Raw genomic sequence first — 13,889 nt, 5'->3', positions numbered from 1 at the left:
CAAATATAAGTTTTACTACACATTGCAAAAAGTCAGGAAACTCTGTAGTGAACTACAACTTTAATTTTAGGATGCATAGGATGAGAGCTAGTAAAATCTCATCTACGTTGGACTTTATCTACAAGGATTTAACATCCACAAAGTCTGGATGGATGTTCCTATTAAACAATACACTTTACAATAATTTTATATAGATATTTCTAGCTTCTTCTGGATTGAGTGGAGACCTATTCTGCTATAATACATCCTCCTGCATATGCAAGTCTTCTGTATATTCTCTCTCCCCGCAGTTCATTTGCATGAATTTATTTAACAGCACAAAGGTGTTTACACAGAACAAATTAGATTTCCACAGCCGAGTGGAGGGGAGTGTGGAATTCTTGCTACTCGGATGCAGAGTAGGTTTTTTGATTGTTGGCACAAAGACATTTCTGACATTTCTGAAAGCAGCTGTGTCCGATGTGAGAAGCCTGTTAGGAGCTTTTAAATTTGACACGGATCATAAGCAGGGAAGATTAAAACCACACACGCCAGGAACATTTCTTCACACTGGAAATGGCTAAACCAACAATGAAACGCTGACACCATTTTGGAAACAAAGGGGATCTCTTTACTTTGGTTGTTCGAATTATTTCTCCAAAATATGTCACTCATGTATTTGTTTCCGTAGGAAGCGCAAATCATTTACATATTGTTTCCCATATTTTGGCAGAACGTGCAATTGCAATCGCTGCTTTTAGGCAATGTTGTACATTCTACATTTCCCAGTACAGCACTTGGGAATTATATGTGGTATCCTGTTACCATATGTGAGTAACGTACTACTGATTTATCAGAAATGCTGGGGGTATTTGTAGAATGCTGATAGCTTTACTTAGGAACTATATTATAGAAAAGAAATCCCTTTGCAACTATAAATTATCCCCCAATCATACAAAAAAACATAAAAATCATAAGGGTTCATAAGGGCCGCTAAATTTTTGTCAGACTGTTCATCTTTATCGGGGATTGCATAGCTTGGAGAGGTATTTAACAGAAGATGCGACTGATTTGGACTGTGCTAAGCTAATTGCAAGCTAATTACATGCACCATGAAAAGAAGGTGAACTCCGTCAGCAGGGAAGCAACACATGCAAGATATCGGGTGCACGATCTTAGTGAATCGTGGCACAGTGCATTATCGTCTGACAATGAACATTCGGTGAACTCCAGCGGACCGATAAGTAAATGTGCTCCATAGTGTGGCTCCAAACAAAAAATACAAATGTCATGGAGCTGATGAACCCATATGCGTACTAAATATATGCTGCAATACAAACTACTCCAAAACTAATTCTCTACTGGTGAGAATATATTTGAGAATCTGCAGGGATACCGAGTACATTGAGGATACAGGTCAGTGTTTGTGAACAGTTTTTAAATACATATATTTATAAAGGATTAATTTTTAAGGAGCGTTGTGAAACTAGAGAATTTGGGTTGGAATAGTGAAAATCTGCTTTGGATGCTCTAGGCTCCATTGTTCCAGAATCTGAGGTTAGATGACAACTTTATGTGATCTGAGTAGTTTGGCACCCAGAAAACGGCTGTCTTCAATTTCTGGGACAGTATGTTGCTTTCTGACAGATACCACTGTTAGCAGGATTACTTTTAACAGGTTTTTTGGTTGTAACCATGTAACTACTCTTGTTTCCAGAACAGGGTCTCCACTGTATAAAACCTGTGAGGGCAGTAGTTATGGTCATATAGTCGTTAACCCTAACTCTATTACATCCATAGAGGGACAGAGCTAAGCTATGGGCACCTGTCCTTTCATTTCAGCAACTATTTGGGTTCTCAGGACAAGGACAAGAATTAAAATACTATTTCATGAACTAACCATCAATTATAAAATATAGGGGCTCATTTACTAAGGGTTGCTTGTGCATTTTTGATGGACTGCTAAAACGGCTTGCACAGGTATTTAAGAAGTGTGTGCAATGGGCACACACAATCCTTTTTTGTGGCGCAGCTGCGCTGGCCTCCATGCAACCCAAATTGGGGGATGTGCTATCGGACAGTCCGACTGATTCGAACTTTCACATTCATGATATTGGGCGGGCAATCTTGGTGGATTGTTGCATGGTGCATTATAGTAGGACAGTGCACTTTCTGTGAACTCCAGGTAAGTAAATGTGCCCTATAATGTAATATCAACGGTAAACTGTCCCTCCCAGATATGTAAGGATAGAAAAAAGGGTGGACTGGCCTTTAATTTCACCACAAATTTTCCCGGTGGGCTCACCAATCCTGGCGTGGCTAGTTGCTTGTAATATAGAGCACCCCCCTTATCCAATATTACTATTAGTAGGTGAAGAAGCAAGCTTTTCTTTCATTGCTTAATATGTTTTATAATAGATGTATTCTGAATGTGAATTGACATATAACTGTATAAATAAGAATGTGGAATTTTACTCCAATACATGTCTAACATGGGAAAACCCCTTTAAGAAGGACAGCTCTTGTCCATGCACATGAATATTATAACATTCTTGTATGGACTCAATACTCACCATATGGTTTGTTTCCTGATACTGAGACATTCTAGATATATTTGTGGTATAACTGTTCAGTACACAAAGTAAAAACACTCCGATACTGGGATATGTTATTTTTAGACCTAGAGTCCTTAAGTCTCAGGTTACAATGTCCGGTATTTTTTGGGAACATATCTTATGAGTTTTCTAAATCGAGTGTGAGCCACTCAGTAGATATAATTGAAACATAACAGAGAAGAGTCAGTACGTTTTTACAAGCTACACCTCCTCCTTCTGTGAGTTTATGTCAAAGTGCCTACTGTTAATAAAAAAGTTAATAATGGTGAGTAATTCTTAGGACATGGCTATGATTAGAAAACTGACCCTTCTGGAATGCAAAGTGGTTACTGTTTGTCTTAAAGAAGCGACATCATTTTATAAGGGTAAATTTTACATACAAATAGCAAAAAGGAAACTGTAAAAGTATCCAGACTAAAACTGAATCCTAAAGGAAAATAGGTTGCTATATCCAAATATAATAATAAACAAACTAGAATTCACCTAAATAGTATATATTTGTAAATGTTGTAATTTATTATTGTGCTGTTCCGTATTGTTGATATCACATTCATGCAATAAACTAAGAAAACAAAGTGTGCCAACTACTATAACTTTTTTATAGCTCCTTGTGTAGGTTGAAGCTGTTATTTTCCAGGCAGTGGATGAAGTGGATGACAAAATTATAAATTTTAAAGAGAACAGCAGAAAAGATAATCTCTTAAAGATAAAGGAACCAGACTGAAATAAATAGATGTAGCAGGGTTCAGTTTCTCAGTTGTAGTGGAGTTTTGTTATTAAGGGGAAGGTGTTACCAGTATGTGACATTTTTTCTTAAACAAGTTTTAATGTTGAAAATATTTTGTTGGAAGTTTTTTTTTTTTAAATTTTTGTGACTGTAGAGTTACTAAACAGTTCTTTATTCTTCAATTTTCACGCTGGACGTAAGGCTCCAGAAATGACAATGACAGTAGGGCATTTCTGTGCAGCAATCACCTCATTTCCCCAACAGACAGGATTAGAATTTAAAAAAAAATAATCCCTCCCTGTACAATGACCTCTATATAGATAACACTGATCAATCATTACATCACTACTGACAACAGATGATGTCACAGCTTATCTCCTCCCCCTCCCTGTACAATGACCTCTAGATAGATAACACTGACCCATCATTACATCACTACTGACAATAGGTGATGTTATAGCTCATCTCCTCCCTGTACAATGACCTCTATATAGATAACACCGACCCATCATTACATCACTACTGACAATAGATGATGTTACAGCTTATCTCCATCCCTTCCTGTACAATGACCTCTATATAGATAACACTGACCCATCATTACATCACTTCTGACAATAGATGATGTCACAGCTTATCTCCTCCTCCACCCTGTACAATGACCTCTATATAGATAACACTGACCCATCATTACATCACTACTGACAATAGATGATGTCACAGTTTATCTCCTCCCCCTCCCTGTACAATGACCTCTATATAGATAACACTGACACATCATTACATCACTACTGACAATAGATTATGTCACAGCTCCCCCCCTCCCTGTACAAAGTCTCCATATATAGATAACACTGACCCATCATTACATTACCACTGACAATGGATGATGTCACAACTTATCTCCTCTCCCTCCCTGTACAATGACCTCTATATAGATAACACTGACCCATCATTACATCACTACTGACAATAGATGATGTCACAGCTTATCTCCTCCTCCTCCCTGTACAATGACCTCTATATAGATAACACTGACCCATCATTATATCACTACTGACAATAGATGATGTCACAGTTTATCTCCTCCCCTCCCTGTACAATGACCTCTATATAGATAACACTGAACCATCATTACATCACTACTGACAATAGATTATGTCACAGCTCCCCCTCCCTGTACAAAGTCTCCATATATAGATAACAATGACCCATCATTACATCACTACTGACAATAGATGATGTCACAGTTTATCTCCTCCCCTCCCTGTACAATGACCTCTATATAGATAACACTGAACCATCATTACATCACTACTGACAATAGATTATGTCACAGCTCCCCCTCCCTGTACAAAGTCTCCATATATAGATAACAATGACCCATCATTACATCACTACTGACAATAGATGATGTCACAGTTTATCTCCTCCCCTCCCTGTACAATGACCTCTATATAGATAACACTGAACCATCATTACATCACTACTGACAATAGATTATGTCACAGCTCCCCCTCCCTGTACAAAGTCTCCATATATAGATAACAATGACCCATCATTATATCACTACTGACAATAGATGATGTCACAGTTTATCTCCTCCCCTCCCTGTACAATGACCTCTATATAGATAACACTGAACCATCATTACATCACTACTGACAATAGATTATGTCACAGCTCCCCCTCCCTGTACAAAGTCTCCATATATAGATAACAATGACCTATCATTACATTACCACTGACAATGGGTGATGTCACAGCTTATTTCCTCCCACTCCATGTGCAATGACCTCTATATAGATGACACTGTCCCATCATTACATCACTACTGACAATACATGATGTCACAGCTTATCTGCTCCTCCCTGTGCCATGATCTCTATATAGATAACACTGACCCATCATTACATCACTACTGACAATAGATGATGTCACAGCTTATCTCCCCTCCCTGTACAATGACCTCTATATAGATAACACTGACCCCTCATTACATCACTACTGACAATAGATGATGTCACAGCTTATCTCCTCCTCCTCTCTGTACAATGACCTCTATATAGATAACACTGACCACTCATTACATCACTACTGACAGTAGATAATGTCACAGCTTATATCCCCTCCCTGTGCCATGACCTCTATATAGATAACACGGATCCATCATGACATCACTACTGACAATAGACAATGTCACAGTTTATCTCCTCCCCCCTGTACAATGATCTAATTATATGATCGGCAGCCTTCCCTTACAATTGAAATGTCTAACAGTCTCCCTCACTAATGAAATGCTTAGCAGCCTCCCCCCTAATGAGATGCCCAGAACCCTCCTTTCACTAATAAAATGCCCAGCAGCCTCTCCCATTAATGTAGCCTCCCTCAATAAGAAGATGCTCTGAAGCCTTTCTTAATATAAAAAAATTATAAATTCAGTAGATAACTCAGATGCTCACCACAATTCCTCTTCTCTCTTGGGTTCCTGTACAGCAGCCTCTACAAACACTACTATGTTAAAAGGCTGTCGACACCGCCACGTTATAGAGTGTGCATGGGCAGAGCGCATGGACCTGTCTCTACCCACTCAGCTACAAAGGAACCCTGAGAAAGCAGAGGAGCTGCAAGGAGCGCCAGAGGTAAGTACTAAATTTATTTTTTATATACTCAAGTATAAACTGAGTGAGGCTTTTTCAGGACAAAATTTGTATGTATTCTTCTTATTTATTAACTACATAAAGTATGTATTTCTCCATGATATCATTCAACACTTATTGAATAGTTACTTAGATTTAAGTTCCAAACTGTCAGAAAAGTACATAGCACTTAAAAAGGTGGTTATCAATTTAATAACAAAAATCTTGAAAACTTATTGAAGATTATTTTTAGTAATTTCCAGCATTTCAAGCATGAAATAAATGTGAGCATCTTCCATCTATTTGTCCTCTTTGTGCTGTTGGAAGAGTGGGTGGACCAATGGTTTAATCAGTCTACTTTTCCCTCTGGCAGCTGACAATACAATTTCTTCATGCATCCTTTGTAGGAGACCTCTCAGGTCTCTCAGTGCTGTAGTAGCATGCCAAGATGCTACCTGCCTGCTAGTGATAGGTCGTTCGCAAATGAACCGGGACTAAGAGCCGGCCCTTTCATGGGAACGACGGGAGTCGTCTCCATGCAGTTAGCCAATGGCTCACTTAACCCTGCCCCTTGTCTGGTAACCACACCCCCTGAACCCAATAAAATCAGGTTAAAAGTAGTGTGGAGAAGGGTGACTGACTGGCCTAAGCCTCCCTATTATACATTTATTAGGGAGCCGTTCAGGAGTCAGTTCTTATTAGTGAGCTGGGCCTAATAAGCTGGTTCACCAATAAAAGCCAGACTTCCCATTACGACTGCCTACACATTGCCATAAACACTGCATTATACTATATAGGCCCTAATGTTTGATATGACATGACCTAACTACAGAAATAGTAAGTTCCAAAACTAGGTAAAAACATAATTTTGAAATTTTTTACAAATAATATTTTACACATAATAGCAAATCAACTTCACATGTGATCTGTGCTTAACATCAGATGATCACCTGAGTCAAACACAATGAATTGTGAAGTAACCCAGCATTTAATACTTTCCTAATGTGTTTGTTGCTGTACTGAAATTGATTTTAGCACCATCCAAAGGAAAACACATGGTGAAAATCACAAGTTTAAAAATAAAATTAAATTGGAATCAAGTGCTTCACAGTAATTGTATACGACAAGCAAAACCCCAAGATTCCTAAAACATGAATATATTATGGTGAAACATTGCACTGTATAGAGAAGAACGAGCCCAGATGTGTTATTCTGTTTGCATTATCACTTCATAATAGAAAAATGCAATGCTACATATGTGGTGACACGAACGCTGATAAAATACATTATTTAAGCACATTGTCTGTGATTGTTTCAGTATGTTGAATAAGACAGCTTGGAATTTATTTGTCTGAAAATATTTTTATAGTCTGGAAAACGTTTTTTTTCCCCAAATTTTATTTTAAAGATTAACTTCGAATAGCAGCTCAGAATTCTATAACATGTATATGTATGTATGTATAAGGCGTATAGTATTAAAATGTTGGCCCTATAATAGCAGAGGTGTATCCACAGGGGTTCCGCTAATAGAAATAGCAAGTTCTTTATTTAGACTCTCAAAAAACTATAACACCCTATTCATGTCTTTCCAGAAAATCCCTATCCCTTGTGCTAATCTTTCCCATACATGGGAATCTTTATTCTTCAGATGAGTCCCTCTCTCTATTTAGATTAATCTTTTTTTCTAATATATTCACTAAGTATGGTAGATTATACCTATGGGAGTTAGATTTCGGGAAGTGAAAGTGTGATCCAGGGATTTTCTGATTGCCACATTTCAAATTGGGAAATATTTTTTCCCTTATGGAGTAATATAGGAGTTTTTTCATGCCTCTTTATCAGCTATGTCAAATTATAGGTGGTCTTTTTTCAACCTTATCATCTCTATTGTGTAATATATGGTGCATGTGAAGTAGTACATTCTCAGGCCTCACACACAAAGCCATATACGTGTGCCATCAACTAGCCCCAAAAACAGTGGCTAGCTCACGGAATATTAGATAACCCAAAAAAGCAACACCTCACAAAGCTATATTCTCAGCTTAGTTGAGTACCCATGTGTTTTTCGAGGGAAGAAGGAAGTCAGTTGTTGACAGTCTCTATTGGCTAATCTTCTCAAAAAAAGATAATGTTGAGGATTTATCAACATTATGTACAAGCTTGATAAAGTTGCAATTCCAGACACATTACCAGGAATTGTGACTATTTTCCTCCTTATGTCACCTCCACGCCAAGTGGTCAAAAAGGGATGTGGAGCGGGGCGTGCCAGGTTGTGGAGTTGGGTGTCTGCTTGATATGCCTAGAGGCTGAAGCCTCTTTATATATCCAAAGGAACCAAAGGGGGGACAAGGAACATCAAGCAATGGTGCACTTGATAAATCTCCCCCAATATCTCACATTGAAATCCAACATGACCTTCTTTCCCTCAACAACCACTGTCAGTGAAAAGTTGGCCACCAAAACATTAGATGTAGGCCAGAACTGGTGGGTTTAAACAAACAACTGTCCTCTGTCCATGAATCACAGATCATGATCATGGCCAGATATCATGTACATATATCATGTACTAACATTGTAAAACCTTTAGAGGCATGAAAACTATTTTAATCTTGTACAGTCACAATCAGATTTGTGAAAACAAGACCACCATTCAGCTCTGTTAGTGGAATAAATGAAAAAAGTGAAGGCTCTGGAAATGTTCACAGTCAAGAAAAACTTGTTGAAGGCCAAAGATATCCACATCCTTAAGTTTTTAAAGATTCCATATAAAATATATAATCAAGATCTTCACAAGCTCAACCACAACGTGGTTTCTAAAAATATTTTCGTACTGATGTTTCTTCAAAAACGATTTACACTCAAATGTAAAACTGGAATTCAGGGAGATATCAAAAAAGATGGATAACCATGAAGTCCTTGCCTAAAGTCTTTTTTTTCCATTTTAATTTTTTTCGTTCAAAAGCAAAAAAAAACATAGAGAACAACCATAACGGTTCTTCCCCTTGTCTCAAAAGCAAAAGCAGAACTGAATAGACAGACAACAATATGAAAAGCATAATTACCAAACTTTATCTACAGCTCTAATGCTGCTATACTTTATTCAGACATTAAAGGAAACCTACCAATCAGAAGGAGATCTGATGGTAGATTCCTCCTGTCTGTCTCTTCCCTAATCTTTATAATCTGGAACCTAACCCAACTAGTTAAAAACTTTGTTTTATTAATATGTAAATTACCTGCCGAGGCTACTAGGACGTGTACTTGCCTTATCCCCCAGTGCCCGACCAGGTAAGTACATGCCCCAGTAGCCTTTGCAGTTAATTTACATATTACTAAAATAAGGTTTGTAACAAGTTAGGTTCCAGGATTATTAAAGTACAGATTAGGACAGAGACAGGCAGGTGGAATCTACCATTGGGTCTACTTCTGATCGAATCCTCATGGTAGGTTTTCTTTAAATTTTAGGTGACATCAATTTTCGTAGTATGTCAGTGTTATTTTTGTACTGGGAACTATTGACATGTATATGAAAAAGTATCCTTTAAGTATCCTGTGTATCTAAATTGCTCCAAATTGTTGAAGTATTTGGTTTCAACTGCCCTCATCCTGGACTTATATCACATAGAAGGTTGAGTACAAGCAAAGAAAGTCCATGATGTAGAGCAATCGTGAAAATGTTCTAAGAATCACATTAAAAATTTCCTGAAAAAAGATACAAAACAACAACAGATGAACGGTGGAAATGATCAATCTCTCCATCTGCTTTCATCATGTTTCTTGTCATATGGTTTCCATACACTTAGATCTTCCAGAATGTTAAGCGGGTTCCTATAGGTCAGTAAGAGGCTTTTTAAACCCAGTATCTTAGACCAAACATTAATGACCTCACAAGTCAAACTACATTTTTATAGAGAGAGAAAAGTAATAATAAGAGAAAGTTTGGAATGCATGGACCATGGTCCCCTCTGAAAAAATAATCCCTATGGGATATCTCTTGGGTCTGTGACCATATCTGGACACATCTGGACATATGAGTTATGAACTAGTTCAACCATAAATATAATTCTGTTTTATGAACAGATATAGAAGTCTAGAATCTGGGATGATGGTAGAAAGAAGGTCCTGAGTAGGATGTGGGTGTTAGAGTTGTAGAAAGCAAGCACTTGCCTGCTGAGTGGAGGAGATGTCTACCTCTCAATGGAGAGATTAAGGCTGAGATTTCAGGGGGAGTAGCTACACACAGAGCTTTGAAGATAAAAGAATGACCTTATAAGTGATAAAGTGTTTACCCGGTAGCCACTAAAGAGTTTTAAAGAGAGAAAGACCAGTGCAATACTTAAGGATGAAGATGTTAAGCTCAGACACTGAATGGATGAGAACCAGGATGTGATAAAAACTAAACAGGACAAAACAAGGACAAGTGATAATATCCTCGATACAAGAAAACAAGTAAAATGATAAAAAGTTGCAGATGTTGAGGGCCATGCGCCAGTCGGACTTTTGCACGTTCTTTCTTGCACACCTGTGTCGCACACAACTGCTTTGTGTCGCGGCTGCACTATTCTTCATGCAACACAATTTTTTGCATTGAGGGCGGCTTTCCGGTGCTCAGTATGACTGTGCACCAGATTTATCATGCAAAGTCGGAAAGAAATGTGTTGCACGCTCTATGTTAAAGGTGCACCAAAAAAAAAGTGGTGCACTCTGTTGGAGCAGTGCAGATTCATGAAGAACGGGCGCCATAAATCCTGAATCTGGTGCCCTCTGTAAATTACACAGGCAAACTGCAATGTTTTTAGTAAATGTGGCCCAGTGTTTATCATGTGTTTCAGATTACTGTGTTGTTATGTGATGTTATAGATGATTTTGAATACAAATCACTGGCATGGGGAGGAATATATAAATAATTCTCAAAGAGGATCAACGCTGAAACATTGTTTAAACACTGTTTATTATACAATAGTATAATTTTACAGCAATGTGTTATAGAACAGGAGGAGCAGAGAAAATTATATATAGTGTCCTATCTGCAGGCAGCATGTTATAGAACAGGAGGAGCAGAGACAATTATACATAGTGTCCTATCTGCAGGCAGCATGTTATAGAACAGGAGGAGCAGAGAAAATTATACATAGTGTCCTATCTGCAGGCAGCATGTTATAGAGCAAGAGCAGCTTTTTAGATTGTACACAGTGTCCTATCTGCAGGCAGCAGGTTATAGAGCAAGAGGAGCTGAGCAGATTGTACACAGTGACCTATCTGTGTGCAGCATATTATAGAGCAGGGGAATCTGAGCAGACTGAAATATAGTTTTATTGGAAAAATTTTAGCATGACTTGTAATGTATTCATTTTAATATGCACTCATTCTTTACTTCGGCATCCAATGGGTGATCCTAGCCATTCATTGACTGCTTTATTATTATTAATAATTTGTAGAACACCATTAATTCCATGGTTATGTACACTGCTGCTTATTATGGATGAGCCAACCCAAACCTGCTACGTTTCGGTCTTTGCCGAACATTGTGGTTTTGGGTCACCAAATTTCTGCACCGCAAGTAGCATCCACCTACCCGAACGCTCTTTAAGTGGTGACATCATGGGGAGCAACAACCCTAGGAATATCCTGCTGCACATGCATTTACATGACGCAGGCAGATTTACTGGTGGCATTTAAAGGGTAACACCCACCCACTAATTGGTGCTGGTTCTGCTGCATGGCGTGAGCATCTTGGGGTGAGTGTTCGGGTACCCAAACCTTAACTTAACGGGTCTGCTCATCCCCACTGCTTTTTATTGTTAGGCCGTATAAAGACTTTCCTATTTCACTAAAGGCTGATGGTTTTATAAATGAGCAATTGCCATTTGAGGTGTAATCCAACCCCCTCTTTTGTGACCAATATTTTTGAGATCCACCCCTTGTTGCTGCTGACATTCCTAGGTTGCAAAGGTGATAACACTAATTACAGCATATCGGCAATCATTGTACAACCACCATGACAAAAAATGTACATCAATACTAAGGAGGATGAGTGAAGGGGCTGGGATTCGGGGGCTGGATGGACAAGACTGTAGATGAAAACAAAGGTATGGCTGGAATTTGTGTACACAGCCCTACAAGACATGGCTGCTAGTTTGGTGGGGGGAGAGTGAGGATCCAGGTGACCGATTCCCTTTAGGAAAATGTTATTAAAGTAATCATTTGGCTTTACATAGGAAACTGTGGGAAGTGTTTTCCAAACAATGGAGTGTTCAGGAGGGACCGGCTATTAGAAAGGAGTTCATACAAAGCTTAAGCGCTCCTGGATTTGGATTAACATACCACATTGATTTTGTCACCCCTTGCTGCTTCACTTCCAGCAAGAGCTGAACGAATTAGAAAAAGGGGAATACACATTTTGCTATTTTAAGGTCAAGTACACAACTATAACTGAATCCTTGCTATTGCACAGCATCATGTTCAGCATATACAAGTCTATGTTCACACAGCTACTGGGATGCAGATAGACTAGAATAGTCTCTGTTTCAGGAGCGATTAAGACTTCCATGGGCCCTGGGCCGAACGCAAATTGTAGCCCTCCTCCCCCACAACTGATTTTTTTGTAAATGGTTCAACATTTACTTCCTCCATAGAGTACTAGAACCAAGCTTGGATTTCAGGGTAGGAGTTCCTTCTTTTGATTATCTCTACAGGGCAGGATCAAAATTTGTGCTATCATAGGTGCCACCCATATGGTAATATTATAATGTAAGTCTAGTTTGCTGCACTATTCAAAAAAGTTCATAGATCCTTCTGGTTTGGATTATCTGTACAAGGGTATAGAAAGAGAAGGGGTCTCATGCCAAAAATGACAACTGCCCTCATAACCCCCACTCATGCATAACATAACCCTGCGAATATGTGATATGACAGATTCCCTCTTCTTTGGTAATTTTCTAGACCTTTAAAGGAGCGTCAGATCTGTGCAGGTTTATTTACAACTAAACCAAAAAGATCAGAAGTGGATGCCCCCAGGGCCAATGTGTTATTCCATTGATACCATATAACAACTCTTTCTTCCATAAAGTTTACAGCATATATGAATATGTTCCCATTGCTGGACAGTGGAAGGCACACTATATCATATTTCAATCTTAGAAAAGTATTAAAAAACAACAAAAGAGAATTAATTGACAAAATAAAGCCACCTCAATACTATTTTTCTTTTATGGAATAGCCTAAATAAGCCCCTGGTAATGTAGAATGTGTTTTATTGTTAAAACATGAACAGAAAAATTAAAACTATCACTTGGATCCTCTGCCTGGTTGATCATGGTCAACATGACACAGTTTTTCTTGACATTTACAAGATTTCGCCTCTAGAGCTCTTATGAGACTGGTAAATGTAGAGAATGCATTTCCTTCTCTTTTGATCTCTAGGAGTCCACAAATCACTGCAAAATCTGAGGTTCTCTAAATTCTTTTCTGTCTTCTAATAGAAGATCTGCGGTGGCTTTATTACAACTGAGTATCGGGATGAAAGCGACAAAAGTGATGTGACAGCAATATCCCCAATAACCAAAGAAGATGTTGGCGTATTTTCAACAGAAATATATCTAAGTGTATTGTAAGTTTTCTCATCTAGTTTCCACTCTCTGAGTGTGATGAAAACTTACAGTCTTGCTGACGTATGTAGAGCTGGTGTTCATGCACTGCAAGCCCTCGCTGTTACAGCAGCCTCCGCATCTGTACAGGGATACACACGGAGGTTTAAAGAAGGTGTTTGTCGATGCCACAAATTCTTTTCCCACGTCTACACACACTTCCCGTGGCATGCACTGCGTTTTCCTCCATTCAGTTTCAATGCCTAGGAAGGAATATTCATGGATCACTTATAGTATATATACATATTAATAGTGTAACAACATGCAGTATTGATAATATTTT

The 13,889-nt window shown here is 38.4% G+C and overlaps 1 protein-coding gene across 1 annotated transcript in view; it reads right to left on the bottom strand.

The window, feature by feature from the left end:
* Nucleotides 1–13,889, bottom strand: part of VEGFC (vascular endothelial growth factor C) — a 95,609-nt gene that overhangs the window by 14,049 nt on the left and 67,671 nt on the right. Inside the window, exon 3 of the mRNA XM_072123612.1 lies at nt 13,619–13,809. Within this exon, the coding sequence (XP_071979713.1) occupies nt 13,619–13,809 (191 nt within the window). The remainder of the gene's footprint in view (nt 1–13,618; nt 13,810–13,889) is intronic.

Source organism: Engystomops pustulosus, chromosome 1 (genome assembly GCF_040894005.1).
Source record: "Engystomops pustulosus chromosome 1, aEngPut4.maternal, whole genome shotgun sequence".
NCBI classification, from domain to species: domain Eukaryota; kingdom Metazoa; phylum Chordata; class Amphibia; order Anura; family Leptodactylidae; genus Engystomops; species Engystomops pustulosus.
This window is presented reverse-complemented; position numbering and strand designations above follow the sequence as displayed.